The 19,869-nt window shown below is 46.4% G+C and overlaps 1 protein-coding gene across 1 annotated transcript in view; it reads left to right on the top strand.

Annotated features, from left to right (window-relative positions):
• The window catches only part of LOC110534844 (sarcoplasmic/endoplasmic reticulum calcium ATPase 1), a 110,913-nt gene that overhangs the window by 13,453 nt on the left and 77,591 nt on the right, over nt 1–19,869 (top strand). Inside the window, exons 2-3 of the mRNA XM_036989612.1 lie at nt 5,438–5,455; nt 7,344–7,426. Coding sequence (XP_036845507.1) covers nt 5,438–5,455; nt 7,344–7,426 — 101 coding nt within the window. The remainder of the gene's footprint in view (nt 1–5,437; nt 5,456–7,343; nt 7,427–19,869) is intronic.

Below are 19,869 nucleotides of genomic sequence, written 5' to 3'. Positions count from 1 at the left end.
CACTATATTGAGAATAGGGTGCAATTTTGATGCAGACCTAGTGTGTAGTGTCGGAATGTATCAAGGTCCTAAAATGCGTTGCTTAACAGTTATTTTGTGTTATTTTCGGCAGGCGTTGGCGACGTTACCCAATGAAACACTGTTTTCCAGTAGTTTCCACAAGCCAAGTAGTCATGGCAACTGTTTTGAAAACGTCCACCTATTTGCAGTTGAGACTGAGAGGACCTCAATAATCTAGCCCTATTGCTGTGCTTTCCATATGATGACCTGTAGTTTTAGTCTGAAACCGTTACAGCTCTAATCATTAGGCAGAGGAGAAATTTTTAAAGGTGTGTGTGTGTGTGTGTGTGTGTGTGGTAGGACGTTGTAGTGAAAGCTTCTGACTCAGCACATCCCATGTCCTAGTGGTGACGGATGTTACGTTTCCTGGTGCTTCTCCTGGCTGTCTGTTACCGGCCATCAGACCTGGGTTCAAATACTATTAAATACTATTACTATTAAGTCTTTCAAATACTTGAAGCATTTTCAGGGTTTCCACTTTTGCAACTATTCCATTGTGCCAGGCTTGATCAAGCCCAGCTAACGTATTTCAAATGCTACCTAAGCTCAGGTTTGCTGGCCATGTACTTGGACATGGAACCTCTATGTTCTGTTGGCTACTGTAACCAGGAAGTGGTTCCTCTCTGGTTGGACTGGTAGTGTATAAACAGGCTGGCTTTTGTTTTCATTGTCTCATAGCCAGGGGGGAGAGCACATGATTGGTAGGGGGGCAGAAAATGAGAAGCTGAGAGCCTGAGAGAGAGAGAGTGGAGAAGAGTAGAGGCATGGTGAAGTCAGTTGGAATGTTCCAGAACAGGCTGAGGCTGACGTAACCCAGATGACTACAGTGAGGAGGAAATCCTTGGCACAGAGAGGGCTGGGGAACCCCGTTCAACCCCTCCAGTCCTCCCTCCCTCTTTCCCTTCCAGCTAGCAAGGCTCTCTTCCCAGCTCAGACCAGCAGAACTAGGAACTGCAGCCAGCCTGTCTGCCATAAAAACAATAGTCTGCCTCCCCACTTGTCTAACCGGGAAAAGGGGATTATGTCAGACTGGCAGAGCAGGGAAAAGTTTTCTGGATCTTCGGACACAGTACACAGTCCTCAAAGGGGGTTCCCCCCATGTTCAGCTCAGAGCTCCTACAGGAACCAGCGCCTCCATATGCATGTTGCTGAAATACTTTATTCTCATTAAACAATGAATCATACAGATCACTGTGTGTGAGGATGAGGCAAGAATGATGATGATGATGAGATAACTGGTTAAGAACTAAGAGGGAATAGAAAGCTGTAGGGCTATGACTGAAATGCATTCACTAGTTGATATTTATAGGCCAGTTTTACAACTACAGTTATATTCCTGCTTCATCTTGCCCTTACTCTCCTGCTTCCTGCTTCTTCTTGTCCTTACTCTCCTGCTTCATCTTGCCCTTTTTTAAAATGTTATTTTACCTTTATTTAACTAGAACAAATTCTTATTTTCAATGACGGCCTAGGAACAGTGGGTTAACTGCCTGTTCAACTACTCTCCCACTTCCTGCTTCTTCTTGCCCTTACTCTCCTGCTTCATCTTGCCCTTACTCTCTTACTTCCTGCTTCTTCTTGCCCTTACTCTCCTGCTTCATCTCGCCCTTACTCTCCCACTTCCTGCTTCTTCTTGCCCTTACTCTCCTGCTTCCTGAATCTTCTTGTCCTTACTCTCCTGCTTCATCTTGCCCTTACTCGCCCACTTCCTGCTTCTTCTTGCCCTTACTCTCCTGCTTCATCTTTCCCTTACTCTCCCACTTCCTGCTTCTTCTTGCCTTTACTCTCCTGCTTCCTTAATCTTCTTGTACTAACTCTCCTGCTTCATCTTGCCCTTACTCTCCCACTTCCTGCTTCTTCTTGCCCTTACTCTTCTGCTTCATCTTGCCCTTACTCTCCCACTTCCTGCTTCATCTCGCCCTTACTCTCCTGCTTCCTGCTTCTTCTTGTCCTTACTCTCCTGCTTCATCCTGCCCTTACTCTCCCACTTCCTGCTTCTTCTTGCCCTTACTCTCCTGCTTCATCTTGCCCTTACTCTCCCACTTCCTGCTTCATCTCGCCCTTACTCTCCTGCTTCCTGCTTCTTCTTGTCCTTACTCTCCTGCTTCATCCTGCCCTTACTCTCCCACTTCCTGCTTCTTCTTGCCCTTACTCTCCTGCTTCATCTCACCCTTACTCTCCCACTTCCTGCTTCATCTTGCCCTTACTCTCCCACTTCCTGCTTCTTCTTGCCCTTACTCTCCTGCTTCATCTTGCCCTTACTCTCCCACTTCCTGCTTCTTCTTGCCCTTACTCTCCTGCTTCCTGAATCTTCTTGTCCTTACTCTCCTGCTTCATCTTGTCCTTACTCTCCCACTTCCTGCTTCTTCTTGCCCTTACTCTCCTGCTTCATCTTTCCCTTACTCTCCCACTTCCTGCTTCTTCTTGCCTTTACTCTCCTGCTTCCTTAATCTTCTTGTCCTTACTCTCCTGCTTCATCTTGCCCTTACTCTCCCACTTCCTGCTTCTTCTTGCCCTTACTCTCCTGCTTCATCTTGCCCTTACTCTCCCACTTCCTGCTTCATCTCGCCCTTACTCTCCTGCTTCCTGCTTCTTCTTGTCCTTACTCTCCTGCTTCATCCTGCCCTTACTCTCCCACTTCCTGCTTCTTCTTGCCCTTACTCTCCTGCTTCATCTCACCCTTACTCTCCCACTTCCTACTTCATCTTGCCCTTACTCTCCCACTTCCTGCTTCATCTTGCCCTTACTCTCCCACTTCCTGCTTCTTCTTGCCCTTACTCTCCTGCTTCATCTCGCCCTTACTCTCCCACTTCCTGCTTCTTCCTGCCCTTACTCTCCCACTTCCTGCTTCTTCTTGTCCTTACTCTCCTGCTTCATCTCGCCCTTACTCTCCCACTTCCTGCTTCTTCTTGCCTTTACTCTCCTGCTTCATCTCGCCCTTACTCTCCCACTTCCTGCTTCTTCCTGCCCTTACTCTCCCACTTCCTGCTTCTTCTTGCCCTTACTCTCCTGCATCATCTTTCCCTTACTCTCCCACTTCCTGCTTCTTCTTGCCTTTACTCTCCTGTTTCATCTCACCCTTACTCTCCCACCACTTGCTTGGATAACATGATCAGTGGAAACAGAGTGTTCTTCAAAGCACAATAACCCGTCTTTGTACTGCTACATTATTCATGTACTCTACCGTGTCAATAAAAATAAATTTCATTAAATGTTATTTTAACCTGAAATCATCAGACTCTTTTTCTTTTGGTTAATCAAAGTTGGTAGGAATGATTCAAAAGCTCCTGATTAACTCTGTGTAATTCTAGTGGTCCTGAAATAAAAATACATTTAATTTCCCGCCGTGCGGGTGTGTGTCTTGCTTGGGTATGTTTTTTGGAAGGGCATGGTTCGTCATGGTTCCTCTACTTTTCGGCCCTCTGAGTGGGATCATGACCATGTAAAACCTTCAATGACTTAGTCGTACTGTAGTTTGTTTCCAAACAGGTCCATCCTGCTTTATTTCAGTATTTTAATCATGACTTTAGAGTAAGACTGGAAATTGTAGGTATTGAGAACATTCTGTGTTAGCAAATATGAATGTTTTGCCCTGATCTCAGTAGGGTTATATAGACCAGTCTTACAGGAGGTCTTAGCTTGACAGGGGAGTGTATTGCTATAGCATGTTCAGCACTTCATTATATAATTATTTATATATATATATATATATATATATATATATATACACACACACACACACATTCAATTTAGCAGGTGCTTTTATACAATGTGACTTAGTCATGCGTTCATACATTTTACGTACGGGTGGTCCCGGGAATTGAACACACTATCCTGTAAGGCCCATGCTTTACCAACCAAGCTACACAGAACATCACATTACCTGAGCTGTGACTTAGTGTTATGCTGACCGGTATAGATGGACATGTGCTGTAAAGAGGTTCTCATCACTGTGGTGGGTGTTGTGCTGACCAGTATAGATGGACATGTGCTGTAAAGAGGTTCTCATCACTGTGGTGGGTGTTGTGCTGACCAGTATAGATGGACATGTGCTGTAAAGAGGTTCTCATCACTGTGGTGGGTGTTGTGCTGACCAGTATAGATGGACATGTGCTGTAAAGAGGTTCTCATCACTGTGGTGGGTGTTGTACTGCCTCCCCCTCCCTCCACACCTCCCCCTCCCTCCACGCCTCCCCCTCCCTCCACACCTCCCCCTCCCTCCGCGCCTCCCCCTCCCTCCGCGCCTCCCCCTCCCTCCGCGCCTCCCCCTCCCTCCGCGCCTCCCCCTCCCTCCACGCCTCCCCCTCCCTCCACGCCTCCCCCTCCCTCCACGCCTCCCCCTCCCTCCACGCCTCCCCCTCCCTCCACGCCTCCCCCTCCCTCCACACCTCCCCCTCCCTCCACGCCTCCCCCTCCCTCCCCCTCCCTCCACCCCTCCCCCTCCCTCCACGCCTCCCCCTCCCTCCACGCCTCCCCCTCCCTCCACGCCTCCCCCTCCCTCCACGCCTCCCCCTCCCTCCACGCCTCCCCCTCCCTCCACGCCTCCCCCTCCCTCCCCCTCCCTCCACCCCTCCCCCTCCCTCCACGCCTCCCCCTCCCTCCCCCTCCCTCCACCCCTCCCCCTCCCTCCACGCCTCCCCCTCCCTCCACACCTCCCCCTCCCTCCACGCCTCCCCCTCCCTCCACGCCTCCCCCTCCCTCCACGCCTCCCCCTCCCTCCACGCCTCCCCCTCCCTCCACACCTCCCCCTCCCTCCACGCCTCCCCCTCCCTCCACGCCTCCCCCTCCCTCCACGCCTCCCCCTCCCTCCACGCCTCCCCCTCCCTCCACGCCTCCCCCTCCCTCCACGCCTCCCCCTCCCTCCACGCCTCCCCCTCCCTCCACGCCTCCCCCTCCCTCCACGCCTCCCCCTCCCTCCACGCCTCCCCCTCCCTCCACGCCTCCCCCTCCCTCCACGCCTCCCCCTCCCTCCACGCCTCCCCCATACACAGATCTGATAATGGTGAGAGCTGAAGGATAACATTTGTTCTAAATCATCAGAGTTGTTACAACACACTAATCCTTTAGTTTAGAAACACTGTCATGAGAAGCCCTCCTTTATTTCATATGTAATCATACATTTAAACTCAACTGCTCCGGGATGAAGTGGAAATGTTTACACATGTCAAAAGCTTCTCAAAGCCTGTTCTAAATGAATCTGTTAATCATTAACATGTCTTTGTGCTGTTCCTCCTCTCTCTCGTTGTACCCCCCCCCCCTCCCCTCTCGCTGTTCCTCCTCCCTCTCTCGCTGTCCCACCTCCCTCTCTCGCTGTTCTTCATCCATCTCCCCCTTCCATTCCTCCACGGATGGCGTGATGGTGGTGTGACACTGACAGAGCTTCCGGCTGAAGAAGGTAAATATTGATATTTACAGTGAGATTCTAGTGCCCCCTCCTTTACAAGCAGATGATTAGCCCTTTAGCCTAGGATCGTGTGTCCTCAGAGTACACACTGACTTGAAGCACCACCCATGTAGATACACTGTCAGTAGAAGAGGGATTAATGACTGGCTGAACAGAACTATAGACCTATAGAAGTCCCATATTATCAACGGCTGGGTAGTGCTGTTTTACTGTGGTTCCAATTCTCACGATGTACTTTCAGGCCTGGACTAAGAGTTTTTTTTATAGGTACAGTATCTGTCACAAGATGATGTATAGCCGGACAGCCTTATGACTTGACTATATGTACAGGGCCTTCAGAAAGTAGTCACACATCCTGACTTTCTCCACATATTTGTTGTTACAGCCAGAATTTAAAATGTATTATATTTAGATTTTGTGTCACGGCCCTACACACAATACCCCATAATGTCAACGTGGAATTATGTTTAGACTTTTTATTATAATTTTGTAAAAACAAAAATTGTACAAATTAATACAAAATGAAAAGCTAAAATGTCTTGGGTCGTTAAGTATGCAACCCCTTTGTTATGGCAAGCCTAAATAAGTCCAGGAGTAAGAATTTGCTTAAGTCACGTAAGTTGCAATAATTTTACAATAATAGTGTTTAACATGATTTTTGAATGACTACCTCATCTCTGTACCCCACGCATATAATTATCCGTAAGGTCACCCAGTCGAGCAGTGAATTTCAACCACAAAGACCAGGGGAGGTTTTCCAACGCCTCACAAAGAAGGGCACCCATTGGTAGATGGGTAAAACATATTAAAAAGCAGACATCGAATATCCCTTTGAGCACGGTGAAGTTATTAGTTATACTTTATAGTTATACTTACCCAGGCACTACAAAGAAACAGGCGTCCTTCCTGACTCAGTTGCCAGAGAGGAAGGAAACCGCTCAGGGATTTCACCATGAGGCCCGATGGTGACTTTAAAACAGCTACAGAGTTTAATGGCTGTGATAGGAGAAAACTGAGGATGGATCTACAACATTGTAGTTACTCCACAATGCTAACCTAAATGATAGAGTGAAAAGAAGGGAGCCTGTACAGATTAAAAACATGCATCCTGTTTGCACTAAGGCACTAAAGTAAAACTGAAATGAACATGTCTGATTTATAAAGGGTTATATTTGGGGCAAACACGACACATCACTGAGTACCACTTCTCATATTTTCAAGCATGGTGGTGGCTGCATCATGTTATGGGGATGCTTCTCATCGGTAAGGACTGGGGAGGTTTTTAGAACCAAGCACAGGAAAAATCCAAGAGGAAAACCTGACATTCACCTTTCAGTAGGACAATAAGCTAAAACGCAAGACCAAATTTACACTGGAGTTGATTAACAAAACAACATTGTATGTTCCTGAGTGGCCTAGTTACAGTTTTGACTTAACTCTTCTTGAAAATCTATGGCAAGCCTTAAATGGCTTTCTAGCAATGATCAACTACTGTCATCAACTTGACAGAGCTTGAAGAATTCAGGTGTGGACAGCTCTTAGCGGCTTACACAGAAAGACTAACAGCTGTAATCACTACCAACGGTGATTCTAACATGTATTCACTCTAGGGTGTAAATACTTATGCAAGTTAGATATTTATGTATTTATTTTTCAGTAAATTTGGCAGAAGTTCTAAACATGTTTTCAGTTTTGTTATTATGGGGTGTTGTGTGTGTGTGTAGGTGGGTGTAGGTGTGTGTAGGTGTGTGAGAACCTAAATGTAATCCATTTTTAATTTCAGGCTGTAACCACAAAATGTGGAAAAAGTCAAGGGGTGTGAATACTTTCTGAAGGCTGTGTGTGTGTGTGTGTGTGTGTGTGTGTGTGTGTGTTGTAGGCAAGTCCCTATGGGAGCTGGTGGTGGAGCAGTTTGAAGACCTCCTGGTCAGAATCCTGTTGTTAGCTGCCTGCGTCTCCTTTGTAAGTAACTGTTGAACCCAATACCCTGCTGCTCATCACATTTTCTCCTTAGTAGCTATTGAACCCAATACCCTGCTGCTCATCACATTCTCCTTAGTAACTATTGAACCCAATACCCTGCTGCTCATCACATTCTCCTTAGTAACTATTGAACCCAATACCCTCCTGCTCATCACATTCTCCTTGGTAACTATTGAACCCAATACTCTGCTGCTCATCACATTATCCTTAGTAACTATTGAACCCAATACCCTGCTGCTCATCACATTCTCCTTAGTAACTATTGAACCCAATACCCTCCTGCTCATCACATTCTCCTTGGTAACTATTGAACCCAATACCCTGCTGCTCATCACATTCTCCTTAGTAACTATTGAACCCAATACCTTGCTGCTCATCACATTCTCCTTAGTAACTAATGAACCCAATACCCTGCTGCTCATCACATTCTCCTAAGTAACTATTGAACCCAATACCCTGCTGCTCATCACATTCTCCTTAGTAACTATTGAACCCAATACCCTGCTGCTCATCACATTCTCCTTAGTAACTATTGAACCCAATACCCTGCTGTTCATCACATTCTCCTTAGTAACTATTGAACCCAATACCTTGCTGCTCATCACATTCTCCTTGGTAACTATTGAACCCAATACCCTGCTGCTCATCACATTCTCCTTAGTAACTATTGAACCCAATACCCTGCTGCTCATCACATTCTCCTTAGTAACTATTGAACCCAATACCCTGATGCTCATCACATTCTCCTTGGTAACTATTGAACCCAATACCCTGCTGTTCATCACATTCTCCTTAGTAACTATTGAACCCAATACCTTGCTGCTCATCACATTCTCCTTGGTAACTATTGAACCCAATACTCTGCTGCTCATCACATTCTCCTTAGTAACTATTGAACCCAATACCTTGCTGCTCATCACATTCTCCTTAGTAACTATTGAACCCAATACTCTGCTGCTCATCACATTCTCCTTAGTAACTATTGAACCCAATACCCTGCTGCTCATCACATTCTCCTTAGTAACTATTGAACCCAATACCCTGCTGCTCATCACATTCTCCTTAGTAACTATTGAACCCAATACCCTGCTGCTCATCACATTCTCCTTAGTAACTATTGAACCCAATACCCTGCTGCTCATCACATTCTCCTTTGTTCACTTCTCTCCACTCATTCATATGAGTCCTATGTTTTGGCCTTTTTCTACAGTGGCTTGAACGTTTTACGTCTATATTTGCAGCTTAGCCCACTAGTGACAACCAGGCTTCTCTGCCCTGACCGTGGACAGAATGTGTCTGTAATACCCTGCCCTGACAGTGGACAGAATGTGTCTGTAATACTCTGCCCTGACAGTGGACAGAATGTGTCTGTAATACTCTGCCCTGACAGTGGACAGAATGTGTCTGTAATACTCTGCCCTGACAGTGGACAGAATGTGTCTGTAATACTCTGCCCTGACAGTGGACAGAATGTGTCTGTAATACCCTGCCCTGACCGTGGACAGAATGTGTCTGTAATACCCTGCCCTGACAGTGGACAGAATGTGTCTGTAATACTCTGCCCTGACAGTGGACAGAATGTGTCTGTAATACTCTGCCCTGACAGTGGACAGAATGTGTCTGTAATACCCTGCCCTGACCGTGGACAGAATGTGTCTGTAATACCCTGCCCTGACAGTGGACAGAATGTGTCTGTAATACTCTGCCCTGACAGTGGACAGAATGTGTCTGTAATACTCTGCCCTGACAGTGGACAGAATGTGTCTGTAATACTCTGCCCTGACAGTGGACAGAATGTGTCTGTAATACTCTGCCCTGACAGTGGACAGAATGAGTCTGTAATACCCTGCCCTGACAGTGGACAGAATGTGTCTGTAATACTCTGCCCTGACAGTGGACAGAATGAGTCTGTAATACCCTGCCCTGACAGTGGACAGAATGTGTCTGTAATGCTCTGCCCTGACAGTGGACAGAATGTGTCTGTAATACTCTGCCCTGACAGTGGACAGAATGTGTCTGTAATACTCTGCCCTGACAGTGGACAGAATGTGTCTGTAATACTCTGCCCTGACAGTGGACAGAATGTGTCTGTAATACCCTGCCCTGACAGTGGACAGAATGTGTCTGTAATACTCTGCCCTGACAGTGGACAGAATGTGTCTGTAATACCCTGCCCTGACAGTGGACAGAATGTGTCTGTAATACTCTGCCCTGACAGTGGACAGGATGTGTCTGTAATACCTTGCCCTGACAGTGGACAGAATGTGTCTGTAATACCCTGCCCTGACAGTGGACAGAATGTGTCTGTAATACCCTGCCCTGACAGTGGACATCATGTGTCTGTAATACTCTGCCCTGACAGTGGACAGAATGTGTCTGTAATACCCTGCCCTGACAGTGGACATCATGTGTCTGTAATACTCTGCCCTGACAGTGGACAGAATGTGTCTGTAATACTCTGCCCTGACAGTGGACAGAATGTGTCTGTAATACTCTGCCCTGACAGTGGACAGAATGTGTCTGTAATACCCTGCCCTGACAGTGGACAGAATGTGTCTGTAATACCCTGCCCTGACAGGGGACATCATGTGTCTGTAATACTCTGCCCTGACAGTGGACAGAATGTGTCTGTAATACTCTGCCCTGACAGTGGACAGAATGTGTCTGTAATACTCTGCCCTGACAGTGGACATCATGTGTCTGTAATACTCTGCCCTGACAGTGGACAGAATGTGTCTGTAATACCCTGCCCTGACAGTGGACATCATGTGTCTGTAATACTCTGCCCTGACAGTGGACAGAATGTGTCTGTAATACCCTGCCCTGACAGTGGACAGAATGTGTCTGTAATACCCTGCCCTGACAGTGGACAGAATGTGTCTGTAATACCCTGCCCTGACAGTGGACAGAATGTGTCTGTAATACTCTGCCCTGACAGTGGACAGAATGTGTCTGTAATACTCTGCCCTGACAGTGGACAGAATGTGTCTGTAATACCCTGCCCTGACAGTGGACATCATGTGTCTGTAATACTCTGCCCTGACAGTGGACATCATGTGTCTGTAATACCCTGCCCTGACAGTGGACATCATGTGTCTGTAATACTCTGCCCTGACAGTGGACATCATGTGTCTGTAATACTCTGCCCTGACAGTGGACAGAATGTGTCTGTAATAACCTGCCCTGACAGTGGACATCATGTGTCTGTAATACTCTGCCCTGACAGTGGACAGAATGTGTCTGTAATACCCTGCCCTGACAGTGGACAGAATGTGTCTGTAATACCCTGCCCTGACAGTGGACATCATGTGTCTGTAATACTCTGCCCTGACAGTGGACAGAATGTGTCTGTAATACTCTGCCCTGACAGTGGACAGAATGTGTCTGTAATACTCTGCCCTGACAGTGGACATCATGTGTCTGTAATACTCTGCCCTGACAGTGGACAGAATGTGTCTGTAATACCCTGCCCTGACAGTGGACATCATGTGTCTGTAATACTCTGCCCTGACAGTGGACAGAATGTGTCTGTAATACCCTGCCCTGACAGTGGACAGAATGTGTCTGTAATACCCTGCCCTGACAGTGGACAGAATGTGTCTGTAATACCCTGCCCTGACAGTGGACAGAATGTGTCTGTAATACTCTGCCCTGACAGTGGACAGAATGTGTCTGTAATACTCTGCCCTGACAGTGGACAGAATGTGTCTGTAATACCCTGCCCTGACAGTGGACATCATGTGTCTGTAATACTCTGCCCTGACAGTGGACATCATGTGTCTGTAATACCCTGCCCTGACAGTGGACATCATGTGTCTGTAATACTCTGCCCTGACAGTGGACAGAATGTGTCTGTAATAACCTGCCCTGACAGTGGACATCATGTGTCTGTAATACTCTGCCCTGACAGTGGACAGAATGTGTCTGTAATACCCTGCCCTGACAGTGGACAGAATGTGTCTGTAATACTCTGCCCTGACAGTGGACAGAATGTGTCTGTAATACTCTGCCCTGACAGTGGACAGAATGTGTCTGTAATACTCTGCCCTGACAGTGGACATCATGTGTCTGTAATACTCTGCCCTGACAGTGGACATCATGTGTCTGTAATACTCTGCCCTGACAGTGGACATCATGTGTCTGTAATACTCTGCCCTGACAGTGGACATCATGTGTCTGTAATACTCTGCCCTGACAGTGGACATCATGTGTCTGTAATACCCTGCCCTGACAGTGGACATCATGTGTCTGTAATACCCTGCCCTGACAGTGGACATCATGTGTCTGTAGTACTCTGCCCTGACAGTGGACATCATGTGTCTGTAATACCCTGCCCTGACAGTGGACAGAATGTGTCTGTAATACTCTGCCCTGACAGTGGACAGAATGTGTCTGTAATACTCTGCCCTGACAGTGGACAGAATGTGTCTGTAATACCCTGCCCTGACAGTGGACATCATGTGTCTGTAATACTCTGCCCTGACAGTGGACATCATGTGTCTGTAATACCCTGCCCTGACAGTGGACATCATGTGTCTGTAATACTCTGCCCTGACAGTGGACAGAATGTGTCTGTAATAACCTGCCCTGACAGTGGACATCATGTGTCTGTAATACTCTGCCCTGACAGTGGACAGAATGTGTCTGTAATACCCTGCCCTGACAGTGGACAGAATGTGTCTGTAATACTCTGCCCTGACAGTGGACAGAATGTGTCTGTAATACTCTGCCCTGACAGTGGACAGAATGTGTCTGTAATACTCTGCCCTGACAGTGGACATCATGTGTCTGTAATACTCTGCCCTGACAGTGGACATCATGTGTCTGTAATACTCTGCCCTGACAGTGGACATCATGTGTCTGTAATACTCTGCCCTGACAGTGGACATCATGTGTCTGTAATACTCTGCCCTGACAGTGGACATCATGTGTCTGTAATACCCTGCCCTGACAGTGGACATCATGTGTCTGTAATACCCTGCCCTGACAGTGGACATCATGTGTCTGTAGTACTCTGCCCTGACAGTGGACATCATGTGTCTGTAATACTCTGCCCTGACAGTGGACATTATGTGTCTGTAATACCCTGCCCTGACAGTGGACATCATGTGTCTGTAATACTCTGCCCTGACAGTGGACATCGTGTGTCTGTAATACCCTGCCTTGACAGTGGACATCGTGTGTCTGTAATACCCTGCCCTGACAGTGGACATCATGTGTCTGTAATACCCTGCCCTGACAGTGGACATCATGTGTCTGTAATACCCTGCCCTGACAGTGGACATTATGTGTCTGTAATACCCTGCCCTGACAGTGGACATCATGTGTCTGTAGTACTCTGCCCTGACAGTGGACATCGTGTGTCTGTAATACCCTGCCCTGACAGTGGACATCATGTGTCTGTAATACCCTGCCCTGACAGTGGACATCATGTGTCTGTAGTACTCTGCCCTGACAGTGGACATCATGTGTCTGTAGTACTCTGCCCTGACAGTGGACATCATGTGTCTGTAATACCCTGCCCTGACAGTGGACATTATGTGTCTGTAATACCCTGCCCTGACAGTGGACATCATGTGTCTGTAATACCCTGCCCTGACAGTGGACATCATGTGTCTGTAATACCCTGCCCTGACAGTGGACATTATGTGTCTGTAATACCCTGCCCTGACAGTGGACATCATGTGTCTGTAGTACTCTGCCCTGACAGTGGACAGAATGTGTCTGTAATACCCTGCCCTGACAGTGGACATCATGTGTCTGTAATACTCTGCCCTGACAGTGGACATTATGTGTCTGTAATACCCTGCCCTGACAGTGGACATCATGTGTCTGTAGTACTCTGCCCTGACAGTGGACATCGTGTGTCTGTAATACCCTGCCCTGACAGTGGACATCATGTGTCTGTAATACCCTGCCCTGACAGTGGACATCATGTGTCTGTAGTACTCTGCCCTGACAGTGGACATCGTGTGTCTGTAATACCCTGCCCTGACAGTGGACATCATGTGTCTGTAATACCCTGCCCTGACAGTGGACATCATGTGTCTGTAGTACTCTGCCCTGACAGTGTACATCATGTGTCTGTAGTACTCTGCCCTGACAGTGGACATCATGTGTCTGTAATACTCTGCCCTGACAGTGGACATCGTGTGTCTGTAATACCCTGCCTTGACAGTGGACATCGTGTGTCTGTAATACCCTGCCCTGACAGTGGACAGAATGTGTCTGTAATACTCTGCCCTGACAGTGGACATCATGTGTCTGTAATACCCTGCCCTGACAGTGGACATCATGTGTCTGTAATACCCTGCCTTGACAGTGGACATCGTGTGTCTGTAATACCCTGCCCTGACAGTGGACATCATGTGTCTGTAATACCCTGCCCTGACAGTGGACATCATGTGTCTGTAATACCCTGCCCTGACAGTGGACATCATGTGTCTGTAGTACTCTGCCCTGACAGTGGACAGAATGTGTCTGTAATACTCTGCCCTGACAGTGGACATCATGTGTCTGTAATACTCTGCCCTGACAGTGGACAGAATGTGTCTGTAATACTCTGTCTGCATGCATTGCTTTGCATACCACCTCCGTATTTCCAATAATAATGGCCTGCCGATGATGGAAGGTTCAGACCCTTGACTCCCTAGATTTTCCACTCAAAGCATTTCTCTTTACTTCAGTATTACCAATACTCTGACGCATACAATTCCTTAAATAGTGACCCTGTATTTTGGGCCAGGTGGTAGGGTGAAGTATGTGGTACGGCCAGGAGAACCCTGTCTGGATAACGATTGTATTTCCATCTATTACAGGGCTATTCTGGGCAGTGGAAAATAAGTATTAAAATGTATACGATACAAATACATCTACACTAATTGCCTTTGTGTTGATCCTGGTGTTTCTAAGTGGGAGGCTGTTTGTTTTTCCTAATGTAAATTAGGCTGCCCGTACTTGTGTTAGCACTGTAACAAGACCCTGTTCTGTTCCACTGATTTACAGCATCCACATCCTTTACTAGACACCCAGCAGACTGAGCTACCTAGGCTGGTTTAACCTCCCCCACATCCTTTACTATACACCCAGCAGACTGAGCTACCTAGGCTGGTTTAACCTCCCCCACGTCCTTTACTAGACACCCAGCAGACTGAGCTACCTAGGCTGGTTTAACCTCCCCCACATCCTTTACTAGACACCCAGCAGACTGAGCTACCTAGGCTGGTTTAACCTCCCCCATGTCCTTTACTAGACACCCAGCAGACTGAGCTACCTAGGCTGGTTTAACCTCCCCCACATCCTTTACTATACACCCAGTAGACTGAGCTACCTAGGCTGGTTTAACCTCCCCCACATCCTTTACTATACACCCAGCAGACTGAGCTACCTAGGCTGGTTTAACCTCCCCCACATCCTTTACTATACACCCAGCAGACTGAGCTACCTAGGCTGGTTTAACCTCCCCCACATCCTTTACTATACACCCAGCAGACTGAGCTACCTAGGCTGGTTTAACCTCCCCCACATCCTTTGCTAGACACCCAGCAGACTGAGCTACCTAGGCTGGTTTAACCTCCCCCACATCCTTTACTATACACCCAGCAGACTGAGCTACCTAGGCTGGTTTAACCTCCCCCACATCCTTTACTAGACACCCAGCAGACTGAGCTACCTAGGCTGGTTTAACCTCCCCCACATCCTTTACTAGACACCCAGCAGACTGAGCTACCTAGGCTGGTTTAACCTCCCCCACATCCTTTACTAGACACCCAGCAGACTGAGCTACCTAGGCTGGTTTAACCTCCCCCACATCCTTTACTATACACCCAGCAGACTGAGCTACCTAGGCTGGTTTAACCTCCCCCACATCCTTTACTAGACACCAAGCAGACTAAGCTACCTAGGCTGGTTTAACCTCCCCCACATCCTTTACTATACACCCAGCAGACTGAGCTACCTAGGCTGGTTTAACCTCCCGCACATCCTTTGAGACTTGATGCTGATGTATTCCTTATGGGTCAGTCGGTGCTACTGTGCAATTTGTGCTCCCGAGTGGGGCAGTGGTCTAAGACACTGCATCTCAGTGCTTGAGGCGTCACTACAGACATGATTGTGAGTCCCATAGGGCGGCGCACAATTGGCCCAGCGTTGTCCGGGTTTGGCCTGTGTAGGAAGTCATTGTAAATAATAATTTGTTCTTGACTTGACTTGCCTTGTTAAACAAAGGTAAAATAAAAAAAGTGACATCAAATGGATTTAGTTAGTTAAATAAACACTTTTTAATATTTTTATGAAAACAATTCAGTTTTAGTGACCAACGTTGCTGCTTTAATGAATTACAGCAACATGTGCTCAGCCTACTGATGCTGGAAGAGGTGGCGAAGGTGACCTTTCAGAAGTATCCGAAAGAAAGGCAATCCTAACCTATAAGGGCCAAACCTCAATGGGGGAATTACTCATTTGTGTGCCTATTTGAATAATATGTAAATTAAGACATTGAGCTGCTCTGACTCTGCATGACATGAGAATAGAGCCTTGTAACCAGGCAACAAGAGAGGAACACAGGACAAAGCTGTTGTTTTTAAAGCGGTCTCCGATATAATCATTACACATGACTATTTATGGATGGAAGTCGTAGAGGAGAAGGAATGCTCAGGTCTACCACTACAGCCTCAATAACTGTTACTGGACACAATGCTTACTGTCATTTATCATATTGTAGGCAACTTTTTTTTACTATTTTAATTCGATCATCTTTTTACTAAGATTTGTTGTGTAGTTGAGACAACTTGATCACTCCCATCCATCTATGAGAATAGGGGTTATAGACCGGGCCATACCAAGTCAGGCTGACCCATGACACCAACCGATGACAACTGGCGACATCGATCACCTGAAACAATGAATACACTTCCTAATTATGAAATTAACACTTCTTCCATTTTATTCTGAGGAAGGAGGAAAGGTTGGCTTCCTTTATTTCATTCTCCACAGCATTATGTGAGAGAGGGAGTATAGGTCAAGGTTTTGGTTTGTGCAGGAAGGGAGTGAAAAAGTCAAGTGGCCCTGATGCTTTGCTTGTTGTCGTGCATGTCTTCGTAAACATTATTTTAATACGTTTTTTTATTTTATTTTTTACATTTTTTCCTTCCATTTGTTAAAGCTGTGTTTTGGTTTTAACGTGATGTTGGAACTGTGGCCATTCAGTCCCAATAAGCCATCTGTCTGGAAGTGAAGCGTAACTCCTGTCTCCTCTCAAGGGTCTCCAACCTTTTCTAGCATGAGAACAACTTTTTAAAAGAAATGTCGTGAGCTACTCTTTTTATGGCTTTCAAAAAGGCACATTCTCTTCTCTGCAACTCTTCCCCAGGTCCTTCGTGCACTACTGTCTCTTGTACACTTTGTATTCTGTCAATATGCCTGGTAAAATAATGTTTCATAAAAACTCTGAGGGGGAGAGGGACCCTACAAAAATAAATTTTGTTTACCAAATTCTGTTTGAGATATTCCTGGTTTTCACAAATTACAATTGTGAAAATTACAATTACAATTGTGAAAATTACAATTACAATTACAATTGTTCATGGAGAAACAACGAAATTGGATGTTCTGAGTCGATGTCAATGTTTAAATCGTATCGGGGGGGGGGGGGGGGGGGGGGGAGTCTGGAAGAAATCATTTAAAAATGATTTTTTTTGTGTAATTCCACTTTAATTGCGCAGCTAATGTGTCAGTCTAGCGATTGTGCTGTACTTCTACTGCTTACAATCATGGCAAAGTCAGCAAATAATAGATACACTTACTCATGATATACTTCTGCCAGGTAAGCCTACTTTGCAGTAAACATTTAATTGAGACGCTTTTGAAGAAAGTATTTCTGTCAACCCAACATCAACTGGCCTCTGTCAACATCAACTGGCCTCTGTCAACATCAACTGGCCTCTGTCAACATCAAATCAAATCAAAATCAAATCAGATTTATTTATATAGCCCTTCGTACATCAGCTGATATCTCAAAGTGCTGTACAGAAACCCAGCCTAAAACACCAAACAGCAAGCAATGCAGGTGTAGAAGCACGGTGGCTAGGAAAAACTCCCTAGAAAGGCCAAAATCTAGGAAGAAACCTAGAGAGGAACCAGGCTATGTGGGGTGGCCAGTCCTCTTCTGGCTGTGCCGGGTGGAGATTATAACAGAACACTGTCAAGATGTTCAAATGTTCATAAATGACCAGCATGGTCGAATAATAATAAGGCAGAACAGTTGAAACTGGAGCAGCAGCACAGTCAGGTGGACTGGGGACAGCAAGGAGTCATCATGTCAGGTATTCCTGTCCTAGGGCTCAGGTCCTCCGAGAGAGAGAAAGAAAGAGAGAATTAGAGAGAGCATATGTGGGATGGCCAGTCCTCTTCTGGCTGTGCCGGGTGGAGATTATAACAGAACATGGCCAAGATGTTCAAATGTTCATAAATGACCAGCATGGTCGAATAATAATAAGGCAGAACAGTTGAAACTGGAGCAGCAGCACGGTCAGGTGGACTGGGGACAGCAAGGAGTCATCATGTCAGGTATTCCTGTCCTAGGGCTCAGCTCCTCCGAGAGAGAGAAAGAAAGAGAAAGTTAGAGAGAGCATATGTGGGATGGCCAGTCCTCTTCTGGCTGTGCCGGGTGGAGATTATAACAGAACATGGCCAAGATGTTCAAATGTTCATAAATGACCAGCATGGTTGAATAATAATAAGGCAGAACAGTTGAAACTGGAGCAGCAGCACAGTCAGGTGGACTGGGGACAGCAAGGAGTCATCATGTCAGGTATTCCTGGGGCATGGTCCTAGGGCTCAGGTCCTCCGAGAGAGAGAAAGAGAGAAGGAGAGAATTAGAGAACGCACACTTAGATTCACACAGGACACCGAATAGGACAGGAGAAGTACTCCAGATATAACAAACTGACCCTAGCCCCCCGACACACAAACTACTGCAGCATAAATACTGGAGGCTGAGACAGGAGGGGTCAGGAGACACTGTGGCCCCATCCGAGGACACCACCGGACAGGGCCAAACAGGAAGGATATAACCCCAACTGGCCTCTGTCAACATCAACTGGCCTCTGTCAACATCAACTGGCCTCTGTCAACATCAACTGGCTACTGTCAACATCAACTGACTTCTAGTGATTTTCTGTGAGCCGGACCATTTGGCGACGTCCACCTAAAAGAGACGTTCATTTTGCTCCCAAATGGCTCTTCATTCAGTAATGCCTTAGAAATTGACTTAAAACCATGACGATATTATACGTCTCTCATTTAAAATCCTAAATCATTGCTTACCATTATGTCAGATTGTGAAATGTATACATTTTTACCTGATCAAATGATTACATGACCTGCAATTTTTTTTTAATGAAGACCAAATGTAATACACTAGGAAAAAAATTAGCGTGGACCAGAATGAGGCCCCCTCCACACATGGCAGGGTAGCCTAGTGGTTAGAGTGTTGGACTAGTAACCGGAAGGTTGCAAGTTCAAATCCCCGAGCTGACAAGGTACAAATCTGTCGTTCTGCCCCTGAACAATGCAGTTAACCCACTGTTCCTAGGCCGTCATTGAAAATAAGAATTTGTTCTTAACTGACTTGCCTAGTTAAATAAAGCTAAAATAAAACTATACATCATTCCTGCTCTGTGGTATTGCCATCTTCATAGTAAAAAAAATAAATAAATGTGTCTGGCGCTCAGCAAGCTATAGTAAAAGTATGCAAATCAGGTTGACTAGATAATAGCTGGGAACTTGCGGCGTCTTGATACCTGTGAGATTTATTTTATGACGGTTTGCAGTGGAACACGTGAAAATTCCATGTACTTTCAGAATTGTTTGGCGAGCTACTCATAGGTGGTCTGGTAGCTACTCATATGTGATCTGGTAGCTACTCATAGGTGGTCTGCGAGCTACTCATAGGTGGTCTGCGAGCTACTGGTAGCTCGCGATCGACCTGTTGGAAATCCCTGCTCTAATTCCCGTCTGCTAAAACTAAGAACACTCGCTAATTGTCAGAAATACCACGGAAGTGTGTGTCAGTCACAAGTACAGAGTAGCCAGCCAGGTGTCGGAAGCACCCATGGGTTAGAATGTCTTGCCGAAGGAGCTCGATTTTGGTGGCCTCCGGTAATGCCTTCACTTCATCTGAAATATACAGCAAAATTATGGAATATTTTATCAAGTTTACCTCTGAAATTTTCGTTGTTGTGGTATTGTGCAGAAAGATATGACTTTGCAACTAAAATTACTGAGCATGTGTGAATTGAGTGTATTGTTTTGGATATGGCGGGGCCTAAGGGTGGGCAACTCCAGTCCTCGAGGGCCTGATTGGTGTCACAGTTTTGCCCCAGCTAACACATCTTTGGTTTAGAATGCAATTTGATTAATCC

Source organism: Oncorhynchus mykiss, chromosome 10 (assembly GCF_013265735.2).
Source record: "Oncorhynchus mykiss isolate Arlee chromosome 10, USDA_OmykA_1.1, whole genome shotgun sequence".
NCBI lineage: Eukaryota > Metazoa > Chordata > Actinopteri > Salmoniformes > Salmonidae > Oncorhynchus > Oncorhynchus mykiss.
The sequence above is the reverse complement of the archived record's forward strand: the minus strand, read 5'-3'. Positions and strand labels throughout refer to the sequence as shown.